At 43.2% G+C, this 18,783-nt stretch overlaps 1 protein-coding gene and 1 non-coding gene across 2 annotated transcripts; one reads left to right on the top strand and one right to left on the bottom strand.

Annotated features, from left to right (window-relative positions):
- Positions 1-248: 248 nt before the first annotated feature.
- On the bottom strand, positions 249-321 carry trnam-cau. Its single transcript has one exon. It is a non-coding gene; the product is annotated as a tRNA-Met (tRNA).
- Positions 322-685: 364 nt separating this feature from the next.
- map1lc3a (microtubule associated protein 1 light chain 3 alpha) lies at positions 686-16,785 on the top strand. Its single transcript, NM_001007978.2, is given in 4 exon segments — positions 686-783; positions 7,613-7,668; positions 14,140-14,246; positions 15,195-16,785. Coding segments are annotated over 4 exon segments (366 nt in total). The 5' UTR covers positions 686-743; the 3' UTR covers positions 15,358-16,785.
- Positions 16,786-18,783: the final 1,998 nt, after the last annotated feature.

Below are 18,783 nucleotides of genomic sequence, written 5' to 3'. Positions count from 1 at the left end.
ACTATGTATAATATAATGCTTTTTTTGATGGCTAGTAACTTTTAGCTATGCCACTGTTTCTGCCCATACAATTCCAAGGCAATGGGAGTATATTATATTGGATTTACATCCCTGTATAACTGCTGCAGGGGCACATTAATAAACATCCTACTGAATACACTGAAAGCCTCTTGTTTGGCATAAAATTTATTTTACCGTTTTAGAAACGTACCCAGTGCTATTTCAACTGGATTGGAAGGAAAACACTGTGCCCCGTGTGAGGATCGAACTCACGACCTTCAGATTATGAGACTGACGCGCTACCTACTGCGCTAACGAGGCGACGGGCGCTAAAAGTATAATGACCCAATAAGAGAGTGGGCAATGCGATGTACTATCCTGTATTGCGCTATGTAGTTATATTCTTGCTATTAATGAGACGCTATATAGTACTGAGTGTAATGTATAGTACTGAGTGTAAGTGTGGCTGCCCCTAGTATGGAACAGAGCGGAGAATGCAGGGAGGGAGCCGTAACATAGGCGTTTAAGCGCCAGGGTGCTGTTACGCAGAATGGCCAGCAGGGGGCACCCTTTGCTCATATATGAGCCTGAGCGCCTCCGTGACGTCATGTTGTTACATTGTATCCGCACAGAGCCAGCCGAGAGTGGGGAGAGACGCACAAAGGGGCGAACAGAAGCCAAAGGCAGAGAGAGACTGGGCGAGTCGGGCTGAGTGCTAGCTTCTGGGACTCACACCCCTCAGGATGCCGTCAGAGCGGCCCTTTAAGCACAGGAGAACCTTCGGTGAGTGTTTGCCCACTGTGGGGGGGTGAGGGTGGCACCGCGGGGCTTGGGGGCCATACTGGCACTGAGGAGGCGCCCCTAAGGAACAGGGGGGGTTAAACCGGTCCTGATCAGCTGCGATCCTAATGTGGCTATGGCTGCCAGTCGCCACCAGACCGGGGGAGCCAGTGTAGTGTTTGCCCAAAGTGCCCCATAATAACGGGACAGGTTTAGGGGCTGCGGGGATTGTACCCTCCTCCCCCCAATAGGGCTTTGTCCCACCTGCCGCTCACTGACTGGCTTTGCCTGCACATTATCGGGACATGTTTCCATCTGGCACATCCCAGTCTCCTTCCTCAACAACAACTGGCAGCTTTCCTTCTGCCCGGGCCTGTCCTGTTCATCAGCATTTGCTGTGGGTATGGCACATTGCTTAGCAGCAGTCTCAGTATCGGGACAGGCCAGACAGGACAGGGGTTCTGTAGGAAAGGGGGGCACCCTCTCTGTGCCACAGGCCATGCCCTGTATATTGTAATGTGAGTGGTGGGACTGCAGTTTATTGGGACAGGCCAGACAGGGCAGGGGTTCTGTAGGAAAGGGGGGCACCCTCTCTGTGCCACAGGCAATGCCCCGTATATTGTAATGTGAGTGGTGGGACTGCAGTTTATTGGGACAGGCTCAAACAGGGCAGGGGTTCTGTAGGAAAGGGGGTGCACATATTATTGTTATTATTATTATTATTATTAGTTGGACATAATCTCATTATTGCTGATGATTATCAGGACAGGCTCAGGCAGCCCCTTGTTCCTGTTTAATGTACAGTGACCAGACTCCTGATATCAGGACAGGCTCAGGCAGCCCAGTGTTTGTGTTTAATGTACAGTGACCAGACTCCTGATATCAGGACAGGCTCAGGCAGCCCAGTGTTTATGTTTAATGTACAGTGACCAGACTCCTGATATCAGGACAGGCTCAGGCAGCCCAGTGTTTATGTTTAATGTACAGTGACCAGACTGCTGATATCAGGACAGGCTCAGGCAGCCCAGTGTTTGTGTTTAATGTACAGTGACCAGACATCTAATATCAGGACAGGCTCAGGCAGCCCAGTGTTTGTGTTTAATGTACAGTGACCAGACTGCTGATATCAGGACAGGCTCAGGCAGCCCAGTGTTTGTGTTTAATGTACAGTGACCAGACTCCTGATATCAGGACAGGCACAAGCAGCCCAGTGTTTGTGTTTAATGTACAGTGACCAGACTCCTGATATCAGGACAGGCACAAGCAGCCCAGTGTTTGTGTTTAATGTACAGTGACCAGACTCCTGATATCAGGACAGGCTCAGGCAGCCCAGTGTTTGTGTTTAATGTACAGTGACCAGACTCCTGATATCAGGACAGGCTCAGGCAGCCCAGTGTTTGTGTTTAATGTACAGTGACCAGACTCCTGATATCAGGACAGGCTCAGGCAGCCCAGTGTTTATGTTTAATGTACAGTGACCAGACTCCTGATATCAGGACAGGCACAAGCAGCCCAGTGTTTGTGTTTAATGTACAGTGACCAGACTCCTGATATCAGGACAGGCTCAGGCAGCCCAGTGTTTGTGTTTAATGTACAGTGACCAGACTGCTGATATCAGGACAGGCTCAGGCAGCCCAGTGTTTATGTTTAATGTACAGTGACCAGACTGCTGATATCAGGACAGGCTCAGGCAGCCCAGTGTTTGTGTTTAATGTACAGTGACCAGACTCCTGATATCAGGACAGGCTCAGGCAGCCCAGTGTTTATGTTTAATGTACAGTGACCAGACTCCTGATATCAGGACAGGCTCAGGCAGCCCAGTGTTTATGTTTAATGTACAGTGACCAGACTCCTGATATCAGGACAGGCTCAGGCAGCCCAGTGTTTATGTTTAATGTACAGTGACCAGACTCCTGATATCAGGACAGGCTCAGGCAGCCCAGTGTTTATGTTTAATGTACAGTGACCAGACTCCTGATATCAGGACAGGCTCAGGCAGCCCAGTGTTTATGTTTAATGTACAGTGACCAGACTCCTGATATCAGGACAGGCTCAGGCAGCCCAGTGTTTATGTTTAATGTACAGTGACCAGACTGCTGATATCAGGACAGGCTCAGGCAGCCCAGTGTTTGTGTTTAATGTACAGTGACCAGACTCCTGATATCAGGACAGGCTCAGGCAGCCCAGTGTTTATGTTTAATGTACAGTGACCAGACTGCTGATATCAGGACAGGCTCAGGCAGCCCAGTGTTTGTGTTTAATGTACAGTGACCAGACATCTGATATCAGGACAGGCTCAGGCAGCCCAGTGTTTGTGTTTAATGTACAGTGACCAGACATCTGATATCAGGACAGGCTCAGGCAGCCCAGTGTTTATGTTTAATGTACAGTGACCAGACATCTGATATCAGGACAGGCTCAGGCAGCCCAGTGTTTGTGTTTAATGTACAGTGACCAGACTGCTGATATCAGGACAGGCTCAGGCAGCCCCGTCCGTGTTTCTGTATAATGTACAGTGACCAAACTGCTGATATCAGGACAGGCTAAGTCTAGGCTGGCTGTGGATTTATCAAAAATGGCTAGAACAGACCTGAGTTACCATTTAATGTGCCAATGGCCTGACTGCAAATAAACAGGACAGGTATAACAATTCTGTTTGTATTACTTAATGTACAAGGACTGCTGATAAAGCAAGTAATCAGGACAGGCTCAGACAGGGCTACATTTATAGCCAGTACAGCAGGTAACAGGACAGGCTTGGCTTGCTATTTAATGTTCAGTGTTCTAAATGTAGATATCAGGACAGGCTGAGTCAGTCCCTGTGTGTAAATATATATATAATGTGTATAAATACAGCCTGTGCAGATGGCTATGTGGCCAGTGTTTATCAGTGCAGAGTGAATAAACACTGGGAGCCTCGTTCTCAGCGCGGTGATGATGTCACTAACAGGTGGCCCCCTCTCACCTTATCTAAGCCCCGCCCAGTTTCCCCTCTCTGGGTCCCTCTATGGCTAATGGTGCACTTTATACCCTCTGGGCAATAAAGGCTCCTGGAATAAGGAGTGGTTTGGATTTTTATGTAATTAGGCTGGAACAAGTAACATGTCACATGTGCCGGGTCAGTACCTACCTGGGGACAAGTAAGTGGATAGCTGTTTACAAACAAAGGAAATGTGTATTTATACCCTGCCAGTGACTTGGCTCTGGGTATCAGTTCCCTGGAATTTGTGCCTGTTATGCAACTGCCTGCCGGAATCTCATCCAGCTGTCATTTATCCTGGAACGGTTTCCATCAGTGGCCGAATATACACTGCCTCATACTCACTGCTGGTAGGGCCCACAGCATAGCAAATACATGGGGGCTTGCCTTTTACTGAAACTAACGTGGCCTTTCAGTGCTGATGAACTACACCCAGTGGCCCCTCATCTGGTTGGGCAAACCTGATATGAAGTTCTGTTGCCATCTCTCCCTACTATACCTGCTATCCCACAGCCCCAGTCCCTTCCCAGAGGCTATTATCCCCCCCACTGCTACTATAGGCACCATCTCTCCCTACTATACCTGCTATCCCACAGCCCCAGTCCCTTCCCAGAGGCTATTATCCCACTGCTACTATAGGCACCATCTCTCCCTACTATACCTGCTATCCCACAGCCCCAGTCCCTTCCCAAAGGCTATTATCCCCCCACTGCTACTATAGGCACCATCTCTCCCTACTATACCTGCTATCCCACAGCCCCAGTCCCTTCCCAGAGGCTATTATCCCACTGCTACTATAGGCACCATCTCTCCCTACTATACCTGCTATCCCACAGCCCCAGTCCCTTCCCAGAGGCTATTATCCCCCCACTGCTACTATAGGCACCATCTCTCCCTAATATACCTGCTATCCCACAGCCCCAGTCCCTTCCCAGAGGCTATTATCCCCCCCACTGCTACTATAGGCACCATCTCTCCCTACTATACCTGCTATCCCACAGCCCCAGTCCCTTCCCAGAGGCTATTATCCCCCCACTGCTACTATAGGCACCATCTTTCCCTACTATACCTGCTATCCCACAGCCCCAGTCCCTTCCCAGAGGCTATTATCCCCCCACTGCTTCTATAGGCACCATCTCTCCCTACTATACATGCTATCCTACAGCCCCAGTCCCTTCCCAGAGGCTATTATCCCCCCACTGCTACTATAGGCACCATCTCTCCCTACTATACCTGCTATCCCACAGCCCCAGTTCCTTCCCAGAGGCTATTATCTACTATGATGTTTAGTATAGAAGGCTGCTAAGAAAGCAAACCTCCTTTGTGCACTTTGTTTCCTGTCCGGCAGAACAGGTGGTTGAGCCTGGACCTCTGTTGCAAGGCTATTTCTTTGTTTTGCTTTTTAATTAAATGAGAAAGCTGATCTCCTAGATAGGAGAAGGTTAGGCAGCCATATGCACTCCAGGTGTAAAAATACAAGGATGCTTTTGGGATTTTAAAGGTGTGGGACCATGACATATCGCTGACAGCACCTGATAAATTGCCAGTGGGGGAGCTGTGGTAAGCTGAGGTGAAACAGCACTTCCATCCGGCTGGCAGCACAGTGCTAAAATCCAAAAAGGGCACAGAGAGCAAAATACAAAGCGAAGTCTCATTGGAGACGCCACCTGCATATTCAGGAAACCCTCAAGCCACAGAGCAGCTTATCTGAAAGGGTAATATTAGAAGTATAAAACTGCTTGAAATGGCTGGTGTAGCCATATGTGCTAAAACTCACATTCCCTGGCCCCAGGTTCTACTAGTCTGTACATGATAGAAGGGTGATCTCTCCCCTATAAAAAGCCACAGGGAGGGTGGATCGTCCTGTAAGGCCATTGCCTTGGGCAGGAAACACTTTTCCAAAAATAATACAACCATTCAGGAAGGTACCGGCCTATCAGAAATAGACAAACAACATGGAGTTATGAAACCCTCCTGTTATTGAAAATGTACACATCAGCATATTTTGTGCAGTTCAGCTGACTACGGAGGCTGAGAGTCAGCTCTCTCCTATCAGGGGGGGGGGCTCAGGTTATATATGCCATAAGTAGGAAGTCAAAAAGGATTTTTTTCCCCCTCTGTGGCAAATTAGAGAGGCTTCGGAAGGGGTTATTTGCCTTCCTCTTGATCAGCTAGCAGTTAGGCAGGTTATATATGGGCATTAAGGTTGAACTTGTCTTTTTTCAACCTAACTTACTATGTTACATCCAGTACACACACAGGGGACCCTATAATTATCCAGAAGCCCTGCACATAGTGTGTTGTGTGCACTAAACCTGTACCACGTATGTTAGGCAGTGAGCCCCCCTGACCCGTGCCGTAAAATTCTGCGTACAGTGGAAGGTGAAGGAGTGTATAAGAAGGTTTTTTGAGTGTGTAATGCAGTAAGCTAGCACTCTAATGTACCTGGGGGAAGGGCTTTCTATTGCCCTGGTTCATGTTACAATGACCTTGTTAGTTTAGCTGCACGCAGGGCGGGGGCGCACACGCTGATATGTGAGTTCTGCTGTGCACTGAATGGCTGGGTTACGGGCAGGTTACTGTGCCCCTCTGTCCCACGAGTTAATAGACAGGACAGATCCTTCCTGGGCTGAAACGTACAGTTCTCCTCCCATCCTCCCTGTACACAAACACACACTCAGCTATTTTAGTCTGGTGCTTCTCTCACTCGCCTTGCAGGGTGCCACATGACTTAACCCCTTCCCGATGCCAGGCTGTGTCATTTGGAGCGACCTTCCCTCCATAGCAGGCAACTGGCACCCCTGCAGATGTTGCTGGGAGTTGCAGTTTAATAGTTCATCACTTGCTGTGTACAAGGTGGGACTGGCTCAGTAATCTCTGAGTGTTATCTGGTGACTGCAATTTATTAGGACTGGTTCACACAGGAGTGTAACATGTGCATTACATTGATACCTGGTTATCGCTGAATGTGTACTGATAATCTGCCTTTAGGAGATCCCTTTAAATCTGAAATATACCCTAATGTGTGAGCCAGTCCTGATTATTTGCAGTCACTTATTAATCTCACCTGAAAAGATCTACTAACTGCAACAGGACAGGTTTAGGTAGGGTTGGGTATTAAATTACTATAAAAGATCTGACTGCAGATTGTCAGGACAGGCACAGGCAGGGCTGGGTATTAATTTCATGTAAGGGGATCTACTACATACAGATTATCAGGACAGGCTGAGGCAAGGCTTGGTATTAATCATACCTAGAACGATCTAACTGCAGGTTAACAGGCCAGGCTCGGCTGGATATTAATTTAATGTAAGTGTATTTCCTATACGCAGATTATCAGGACAGGCTCGGGCAGGGTTGGTTATTAATCTTACCTAAAACAATCTACTAACTGCAGGTTACCAGGACAAGCTCAGGCAGGGCTGGATTTCAGTTTCTAGTTTTTGTCAGTTTGTGATATTTTGATTATTAGAACTGCTGTAGACTGTGCTAGATTTTGGTTTATCTGCATCTCTTTTAATCTTTCGATTAAATGCAGAGATGAAGAATAACAGGACAGGTTTTGTTGACAGGTGGGGGGGGTCTAAATTTGAGCCCAAGTCAGCTACTGAATGCCTATAGAATAAAAAATAACCAATTTTTCATGGAGGTTAGCACTGCATGTTAGACAAGGATACAGTATGCAGTCATTATATGCCCGGTATAACACCCATTTATACTTGCATTGGAGGATGGGGCAGCGGTACATTGCCATCTGCTGGATGCTTTTAGCCTAATGTATGGTGTTTCCTGGAATACCAGTTATTAGGCCACATAAAGAAATAATTGCATTTTGCTCTACCTCTCTTTCAGCCGAGCGTTGTGCAGAAGTACGGCAGATCCGTGAGCAGCATCCCAATAAAATTCCGGTGAGTCCTATAATAGAAGCAGAAATCTTTCTTTTATGAATCAGCATGATAAATAGTGGGGAATCAAAAAAAAGAACAACACGAATCAGAGGCAACACATGGAAGTCACTGAACCGAGTAATCTCCTGTAGTTTATTGTGTCAAGCAGAATACACAATGTTTCAGAGGCATTAGGAACATTGTGTATTCTGCTGGACACAATAAACTACAGGGGATTCTTGGGTTATAGTGGATTAAAGGGGTGTCACCCTATGATCTTACCCCACTGGGATTTGCATTCACGCCTCCCAAGAACTGCTTTGTGCCACACATATCTTTATGCAAGTTTGAGCTGCTGTCTGATTGGTTAGGCAGACATCTCCAATAGGGTAGTAGCTCTCTCCTGCAGGGTCGACTGGCCCACCTGGCACCGGGAAAAAAGACAGTGGTGGCCCAGTCTGCTTCCTCCACCAACTGGTGGCACTGGCACTTCTCCCCTCCCATCATTGTGCAGTGCAGTAAGTGGTGGGGGGGAAGATGACGTTGCTACTAGGGTGTGGGGGGCCCGGGCACCCCAGTCCAACCTCTGCAGAAGAGGCAGAATTTGAAAGGGCAAATGGGGTAGGTGATAAAATCAAAGTGTGAAGTGTAGGGGTATGTGTGTTTTGAGATATGGTAAGAGCCCCAAACATCAGTCTGACATGCCTGATTTATGACAGTAAGGGGTTATTATGTATGAAGATCTCCATTCTAATTTACAAACACAACACATTTGCAGATACAAATTGCCATGTTTTTTTTTTTATACCAAGACTGTACTAGTGCACTATGAGTAAAGCATCAATTCATGCTCAGTTGTGTGTCCTAACTGGCACTTTGTACCTGCACTTGAGTCTGTAACAATGCTGTGGGCTTCTATCAAGTCTGCTTGCATGTTGTCAGCTTTACACGGCAGCAAAATCATTATCCATTTACCTGTTTTGCAATCAAGTCCTGGCCGCTTATAAGCTGTTAATATTTTCCTAGGAAGGGTAATGTCAATAATAATCAGATAATCTGTATTTGCTCTTCTCTCTTGAGCTGTCTTGTAAAATATTAATCAGTCCCGTTCAGAACACAGTGGCATCTTACCAGAAAATGTGTCCTGTGATTCTAGAAACCAATGGACTACTAGTACTTATTTCAGCTGTGATAATATAATGTTCCTAGAACTTGGGTCAGCCTCACCGGTCTAATGTTACATGAGTCATTAGGACATGATAAATCAGTTTCATAACCAGGGAACTTGCATTGAGCATTAGAGCTTAAATGGTTGGTTTACCTTTCAGTTAACTTTTCGCATGTTATAGGATGACGAGTTCTTTGCAGCTGGTTTTCAAGAAGTTTTTGAATTTTCCTTTCCTCTTCTGACACTTTTCAGCTTTCAAATGGAGGTCACTGACCCTGGAAACTAAAAAAAATGACATGTTTTTCTATTTAGGCCATCTCCTATTCATATTCCAGTTTCTCATTCAAACTACTGCCTAGTTAGTAGGGTCATTTGGACCCTAGCTACCAGATAGCTGCTAAAATTCCAAACTGGAGGGCTGATGAACTAAAAATATGCACGATTGCCAGGAATTTTTTGACACAATTCTTATTGCTATGGAGTGGGTGGTTGGGAGTTAGGGTTGCATATGTTTAAAATAAGGTACAGTCATTTATATGCAGCAGTGCTGTAACTGGTCGTCTTGTGAGACCCTTGCTCTGGTCCTGGGTATATTTTAAAATCTCTGCCATAAAGCAGGATAGAAGTGTAGTTTTTCAGAAAAAAAAAAAAAGTCATGCAAGTATCAGGAAATAAGTACACTTTTTTAAAAGGTATAGAGTTATATATATACAGTGGAGGAAATAATTATTTGACCCCTCACTGATTTTGTAAGTTTGTCCAATGACAAAGAAATGAAAAGTCTCAGAACAGTATCATTTCAATGGTAGGTTTATTTTAACAGTGGCAGATAGCACATCAAAAGGAAAATCGAAAAAATAACTTTAAATAAAAGATAGCAACTGATTTGCATTTCATTGAGTGAAATAAGTTTTTGAACCCCTACCAACCATTAAGAGTTCTGGCTCCCACAGAGTGGTTAGACACTTCTACTCAATTAGTCAACCTCATTAAGGACACCTGTCTTAACTAGTCACCTGTATAAAAGACACCTGTCCACAGAATCAATCAATCAAGCAGACTCCAAACTCTCCAACATGGGAAAGACCAAAGAGCTGTCCAAGGATGTCAGAGACAAAATTGTAGACCTGCACAAGGCTGGAATGGGCTACAAAACCATTAGCAAGAAGCTGGGAGAGAAGGTGACAACTGTTGGTGCGATTGTTCGAAAATGGAAGGAGCACAAAATGACCATCAATCGACCTCGCTCTGGGGCTCCACGCAAGATCTCACCTCGTGGGGTGTCAATGATTCTGAGAAAGGTGAAAAAGCATCCTAGAACTACACGGGAGGAGTTAGTTAATGACCTCAAATTAGCAGGGACCACAGTCACCAAGAAAACCATTGGAAACACATTACACCGCAATGGATTAAAATCCTGCAGGGCTCGCAAGGTCCCCCTGCTCAAGAAGGCACATGTGCAGGCCTGAAGTTTGCCAATGAACACCTGAATGATTCTGTGAGTGACTGGGAGAAGGTGCTGTGGTCTGATGAGACCAAAATAGAGTTCTTTGGCATTAACTCAACTCGCTGTGTTTGGAGGAAGAAAAATGCTGCCTATGACCCCCAAAACACCGTCCCCACCGTCAAGCATGGGGGTGGAAACATTTTGCTTTGGGGGTGTTTTTCTGCTAAGGGCACAGGACAACTTATATGCATTAACAGGAAAATGGACGGAGCCATGTATCGTGAAATCCTGAACGACAACCTCCTTCCCTCTGCCAGGAAACTGAAAATGGGTCGTGGATGGGCGTTCCAGCACGACAATGACCCAAAACATACAGCAAAGGCAACAAAGGAGTGGCTCAAGAAGAAGCACATTAAGGTCATGGAGTGGCCTAGTCAGTCTCCGGACCTTAATCCAATAGAAAACCTATGGAGGGAGCTCAAGCTCAGAGTTGCACAGAGACAGCCTCGAAACCTTAGGGATTTAGAGATGATCTGCAAAGAGGAGTGGGACCAACATTCCTCCTAAAATGTGCGCAAACTTGCTCATCAATTACAAGAAACGTTTGACCTCTGTGCTTGCAAACAAGGGTTTTTCCACTAAGTATTAAGTCTTTTTTTGTTAGAGGGTTCAAAAACACTCAATGAAATGCAAATCAGTTGCTATCTTTTATTTAAAGTTATTTTTTCGATTTTCCTTTTGATGTGCTATCTGCCACTGTTAAAATAAACCTACCATTGAAATGATACTGTTCTGAGACTTTTCATTTCTTTGTCATTGGACAAACTTACAAAATCAGTGAGGGGTCAAATAATTATTTCCTCCACTGTATATATCAAATTAAGATGTTACCCAATTCCAGCAGAATTATACTTAGCATAAGGTAAAACTTACATTTCTAAAACAGGTATAGGATCTATTATCCAGAATGCTTGGGACTCTGGGTTTTCCAGATTACGGATCTTCTGTAATTTGGATCACTTATCTTTCTGTAATTTTGGATCACTTGATTTAAACGTTAAATAAACCCAATAGCATTGTTTTGCCACCAATATGGATTTACACAGTTTATTTACCATCAAGTACAGGTACTGTTTTATTATTACAGAGAAAGGGAATCATTTAACCATTAAATAAACCCAATAGGGCTGTTCTGCCCCCAATAAGGGGTAATTATATCTTAGTTGGGATCAAGTACAGGTACTGTTTTATTATTACAGAGAAAAGGGAATCATTTAACCATGAAATAAACCCAATAGGGCTGTTCTGCCCCCAATAAGGGGTAATTATATCTTAGTTGGGATCAAGTACAGGTACTGTTTTATTATTACAGAGAAAAGGGAATCATTTAACCATGAAATAAACCCAATAGGGCTGTTCTGCCCCCAATAAGGGGTAATTATATCTTAGTTGGGATCAAGTACAGGTACTGTTTTATTATTACAGAGAAAAGGGAATCATTTAACCATTAAATAAACCCAATAGGGCTGTTCTGCCCCAATAAGGGGTAATTATATCTTAGTTGGGATCAAGTACAGGTACTGTTTTATTATTACAGAGAAAAGGGAATCATTTAACCATTAAATAAACCCAATAGGGCTGTTCTGCCCCCAATAAGGGGTAATTATATCTTAGTTGGGATCAAGTACAGGTACTGTTTTATTATTACAGAGAAAAGGGAATCATTTAACCATTAAATAAACCCAATAGGGCTGTTCTGCCCCCAATAAGGGGTAATTATATCTTAGTTGGGATCAAGTACAGGTACTGTTTTATTATTAAATAGATAAAGGAAACCATTTTTAAAATGAGAATTATTTGAGTAATAGGTGATGAGTCAGAGCTTTCTGGATAACAGGCTTCCAGATAAGGGACCCCCGTTAGCGGCAACTATTTATTTTTGGTTTTAAAATTCAAAAACACCTGAAAATAATTTGCCTAGTATATTTGGACCAAACCTTTACGTTTTGCTCCTGTATATCTGAATTTATACTAAAAAGACTCAAGTTCAAATGGAGTATTTGAAACTCATGTCAATATACAGTATTCAGTTAAAATTAGAGGGGAAAAGCTATTTATTCACTTGTGTTTGCTCTATCACTTCCTGGTGCTCAAGAAAGGACCTGTTACAATTTATGACTAAGGAACTATTTATAAATAACATTTCAAATTCAATTACTTGTTGAGGCCTCTGGGCGCCCAACTGTTCTTTCTAGAAGGCCAACACGCGGGGGGAGGGGGTTTAATATCAGTTTTCATTCCTGGAAACAAACCATTCTCTGGTGCTCTGTTCCCTCACTGAACTCCTAACAGGAAAGCCATTCTAACTGTGGCAGGAGTACAAGACCCACCTCTGGCCGTTCATTGGCTGATGTACCTAGCATGTGTGCGTGTCATTGGTTTGTGTGTGAGTGCAGTGTCTAAAATGGCAGTGTTTTCTATATGGCACATACTGTTAGAAATATATATAATATAGATTTTTGATATGAAATGCTCCTATAACTAAAGACTGGCTTATGTGATATATTTGCGTAGCAGTGTTTAGGGCTTTAATGTACTTTTTTTGATTAGCTGTAAGCACTTTGGGCGTCCAGTTATATACCTGTCAAGTATGTGTTTATACAGAGCCTTTCAGCAACAATGTTCAGGGGAATTTGTGGCATACATAAGCTGGAATTTATATATATATATATATATATATATATATATATATATATATATATAATCATATATATCATATAAAAAAGACCAGCAACACTGGGATTTAAATGTACTTTTTTGATTTGCACAGAAATCCCAGTGTTGCTGGTCTTTTTAATATGATGTGTTATATTTTTACTGTGCACCTGGGTATTTAATTAAAGTGGTGAGCCACCCTTCTGGTAATATATACAGGAATGGGATCCCTTATGCAGAAACCCGATATCCAGAAAGCTCCGAATTACGGAAAGGCCGTCACCCATAGACTCCATTTTAATCAAATAATTCAGATTTTTAAAATTGATTTCCTTTTTCTCTGTAAAAATAAAACAGTGCTTTGTATTTTATCCCAACTAAGATATAAATAATCTCTACTGGATACAAAATAATCCTATTGGGTTTAATTAATGTTTTATTGATTTTTTTTAGTAGACTTAAGGTATGAAGATCCAAATTACTAAAAGACCCCTAATCCGGAATATCCTTGGTCCCGAGCATTCTGGATAATGGGTCCTATACCTGTATATATAATATAAAGTATGTATGGGCTGACATATATGCACCGAAGTGCATAACCCCTGAATGGTTGTACTGTATATGTAAATATCTTTTTCAGAAAATTTATTGAAGGTTGGTTGTCCCTAGTATATTGGAAAGAATTTGTTTCTGTTTCTCAGGGTGGAGATGAAGAGACCTTGGTTAAATCTAATCACAGAATCTAATTAAAAGGAAAGAGGATAAGAACACTGTGTCTTACATGTGAATGTGGTTTCTAAGGGTACAGAACAAGCAAAACAGTATGATGACATAGCTATTTGTTAAAAGAACCTTCTTTTTCATTATATATATATATATATATATATATATATATATATATATATATATATATAGCAAGAAAAAAGAGCTGCACTCACCAGGACTTGGCAAAAATATAGTAAGTTTATTTAAGCAAAGAGATCCAACGTTTCGAGCACTAACTGTGCTCTTCCTCAGGGAAAAAAATATATATATATGTTTACATGTTAGCTGCCATATTGCCAGTTGCGTGTAGCCTCACAGGTTTTGAATGGCAGAAAGATAAGGTTGTCTGGTCTGTGGTTGGGGGGGGTATTCTAAGTGGTCTCTTTTGTTGTTTCAGGTTATTATAGAGCGATACAAGGGGGAGAAGCAGCTGCCTGTGTTGGATAAAACAAAATTCCTTGTTCCAGATCATGTGAATATGAGTGAACTAGTGAAAATCATAAGGTAAACCATTCTTCCTATTATGTATATTTCTATATATATATATATATATATATATATAACTAACTCTTGTAATTGCTCCATTTAACTTTCCATATATCTCATTTTATTTCTTATAACTCCTCCTATTGCGCCATATACCCTTCCTTATAACTCCTCCTGTTGCTACATATAACCCTCCCTCTAACTCCTCCTATTGCTCCATATACCCCTCCCTATAACTCCTCCTATTGCTCCATATACCCCTCCCTATAACTCCTCCTATTGCTCCATATACCCCTCCCTATAACTCCTCCTATTGCTCAATATATCCCTCCTTATTACTCCTCCTATTGCTCCATATAACCCTCCCTATTACTCCTCCTATTGCTCCATGTAACCCTCCTTATAACTCCTCCTATTGCTCCATATATCCCTCCTTATTACTCCTCCTATTGCTCCATATAACCCTCCTTATTACTCCTCCTATTGCTCCATATAACCCTCCCTATTACTCCTCCTATTGCTCCATATAACCCTCCTTATAACTCCTCCTATTGCTCCATATACCCCACCCTATAACTCCTCCTATTGCTCCATATACCCCTCCCTTTAACTCCTCCTATTTCTCCATATACCCCTCCCTATAACTCCTCCTATTGCTCCATATACCCCTCCCTATAACTCCTCCTATTGCTCCATATACCCCTCCCTATAACTCCTCCTATTGCTCCATATACCCCTCCCTATAACTCCTCCTATTGCTCCATATAACCCTACCTATACCTTTGTTCTATATAACCCACCTTGTAACTCCCTGGATACTTCTACCTTGTAAGGAGCAGGTCTGCCTCATCCTGTATACATGCCCTCACCGTTGCACATCCTTGTAGTTATATAACAGAGCTATTGCCAGTTCTTCTCTCAGTCAGGGAGCAAATTGCCTGATAATTGCTTCCCTCCCTTTGCCAGACGCAGGCTGCAATTGAACCCCACCCAGGCCTTCTTCCTGCTTGTTAACCAGCACAGCATGGTGAGTGTCTCCACCCCAATACTGGATATCTACGAACAGGAGAAGGATGAGGACGGCTTCCTGTACATGGTGTATGCCTCGCAGGAAACATTCGGCCACTGATGTCCTGAGGATGCACAATCGCTCGCACGCCAACACACATCCAACACGGCTATGCACAGACACACTCTTGCATATTGACACTTACATGTGATTTTAACCACACTTCTTGCCTGTAGATACCAACAAATCATTCTTGCACAAGTACTGCCTCGCACAAATACTGTTACACGAGCATTCCACCATGCTTTGGACGCTTGTTAATGCAATGTGTGTATGCGCACACTTATTTCTGTGCACACATTCATACCCCCCATGCCTGTATGTAAGATTTCATGCTTGCACGCAATCAACCTTCCGCTGCTATGCAGAATCTCCTGGTTACACACACGCAGTAAAAATGGGGTGCCCCATGTGTAACACACTTTCCTGCAACAAAGGTTTGCCCTTTTGTGTAACTGTAGATAGAGTTTTTGTGGCTCATATTTGTGAGGTTGCAAACAGGGGCACAAATTATAGAAATGTGGACATTTAGGGGCCCGAGGACCACTGAAAGTACAAAGGGTATTAATATCGGCGTTCCATCACAAAATGGAGCCCATAATTTTATCATTTGGGTCTATATTGTCTGGTCTCATCAGTGGAGCTTAGGGAGTAAAGGGGACAATAAACCTTTGAGGTTAACCCTTTGTTCAAAAAACTGCAGCACTCACAGATATCCACTACAGTTTCCTGCTTTACGGTTTATCAGGATTTCCAGTGTGTAATCATGGAAGCACTTTAAGAGCTCCTTCTGTTGTCCAGAGGAATTCACTGCGGTCACAAGTAATAACAACATGGCAGCTTTTTAGTATAACATCAAACCAGTGCTGGCCAATGGGCTTACTCACGTGGTTTACTGTTTCTTTTTTAGGGGGGCAAAATATATACCTGCTGTTAGGCCCACTGTTATTATGCCTCCGCTTGCACTTCTTGTAGCCGCTGGTCGTTGGCCATAGCAACAACACCATTAACTTTCGCTATTTGTAGATTTTAGTAAACAGCAAGATACAAAAGAGAAAAAAAAAATCAGTTCTCTCGAAAATGGAGATACTTGTGTGTAACCGATTCTTTCTACCTGTACGATTTATTTTATTCTTTTAATCTGCCAAATTCTGGCATAAATCTGATTTTCTTGAGTGTTATAGTGATTGATAATCATGAATACGGAGTGACTAGGGGGGGTCGGGGGGGGGTTGTTAATAGCTGTACAGAGTTAGACTTCAGTTTTCTGTCTCGCTAAAGTCTCCTTTTTCTGTTTTTAGTTATTTTAATCTTTTTGTTGTTCTCCTGATGGAACGTAAAACGGTGAGAGGGTAAATGAGACTTCCCCTCTCTATACTGCAATGAGAAAATGTACAAAAAAAAACTATATAAATATAAAAAGCTGATGTGTGTATATACTGATACATTTCATGTGTATAAATAAGAATAAAAAAAATATTGAAAGAATTCCGTTTGCTGCTTGTGATATGAATCAGCCTTGGATAATGGATATGAGGGTTATGTAGGATGCAGATCAGTAAAGCTGGATATAGACTGCATATATCTGCTGAGCAGATCTGGGCCAACGATCGTATGGCGGGTCCTAAGGCTAATGTGCTCCTTATTGGATGGGAAAATCAAATTTGCCCAATAGAAATCTGATTTTCGGGCAGATAGCGGTTTGAAAGGCCCATTGGTGGCCAAGTTTTATCAGCCCATGTATGGCCAGCTAAACCCATAGCAACCAATCGGACATCTGTTTTATAATTCTAACCATTTTAGAGTAATAAAAGCAGACATGCGGTTGGTTTCAGTGGGTTAACATGCCTCTACATCGTGCCTGTGATGTCACACGCATCGCTGTTGCGGAAGTGGCCCACGACCGCCTACTGCCCAGATCCGTCACCGGTTTTCCTATGGGAATCAGCAGCAGAGGCTGGGGGCATTTTTTTTGTTTTAAATCCCCCCAAAAAAATATAGGCACCCAAGGACCGCCCACCCTAGGCACTGGCCCTTGGGTGCCTTATTATAAATATGATTTATTATAAATAAACACTGTATCCCATAGCTCAGTGCAGTTAAAATGATGATGTCATACAGTGAAGTCTATGAAGACTTTAAGCAGACTTTGGGCCTTAAATATCTTTTGGAGGGCCACATCCAGCCCATAGCCCTCCAGTTGGACTGCCCTGCCATATCTAATAGAGTTTTTGGCGAGGTCCAAATGATCGATTTACAATGACAGGAAAAGGCCCCTCAGAGCAAAGAACACATCAATAAGTCAATGAAGTCGCCGATCTGATGGGAAAATCAAACCTTCCTAATCGACATCTGCCCAATTTATGGTCAGATATAGGTCAGGGGTCCCCATACACAGGCAGAGAAGCTGCTGAATGGGTCTGAAGGACCTGAATCAGCAGCTTAACTCAGACCTCTATATCTGTACCCCCTACTACCTGCTCCAAGCATCCCAGATAATAGAAGTTCTTCTATTAGCAAAGGCAGTGTCAAATATGATAAGCAATTTTGTTGGCTCATGAAAAAACTGCCATGGTCACGTTACTATTTACCCTCCATAAATTGTAGGTTCTGTTAATAGTCTAACAGGACGTTCATTACAGCAGGCAATTAACGTGCATGTCATTTTTTAAGTATTATGTTGCTTAACTGGATAACCTGGTTCAGCCTAATACCTGAACTCTATAGCTTCCACCTTTATGTTTCAAGATGTCAGTATTATTTGCCTTCAGGCATTGGGGCACGCTGAGATTTGTAGTTCAGCAAGTTCAGGCTTTCTCATGTAGATGTTCAGCCCTGTGTTTATGCTCATCGTTGGGATTCCGTGAAGAGATGTAATGAGGCCTGTGCTTCTAAAGAAAAAAAAAAACCCATAAGGACGGTAAACATGTCCTTATGGGCTACAAGAAGCCGTTTCCAGCTTCTTTATTTGTCCCACCCTGAATGGAATCAATGGATATATTCCTTCTGCGAATCACGTAGCTGTCAGATCCTGTTCTGGAGCCCCAGCCAATCTTTTATCAATGTTTCTATTTATAGGCTTAATTGCCTCTCACATTCATTGCTTTTCATCTAAAGCGATTGCTAAGAGGGAATTCTTTACACACAGAATGTAACTTTGACTCATATGTACAGTCACAGAATTACTGGATGTGGGCTGAGTAGCTTCAGGGGGCACTGCTAAAATAAAGACTGTATGTATGAGTGAATGACAAGCCTTTTACTGGGGATTTTAGGCCGGAGGGAGTAAGGGGGTGGAATGTGGGTGTGCGTAGAGCTCTCTTACGTAGATATCCCTGAAATGCCATCTAGTAAGTCAGCCCATTGCTTCCTGACCTAAATGAGCCTGGCACTGAAAGTGTTTAAGCATAAGGATGTTAGAAGTCTCTTCAGCCCCACATGTCCTTAAGGTCCCCCATACAAGGGCCGATTCTAGCTGCCGATATC

Source organism: Xenopus tropicalis, chromosome 10 (genome assembly GCF_000004195.4).
Source record: "Xenopus tropicalis strain Nigerian chromosome 10, UCB_Xtro_10.0, whole genome shotgun sequence".
NCBI classification, from domain to species: Eukaryota; Metazoa; Chordata; class Amphibia; order Anura; family Pipidae; genus Xenopus; species Xenopus tropicalis.
This window is presented reverse-complemented; position numbering and strand designations above follow the sequence as displayed.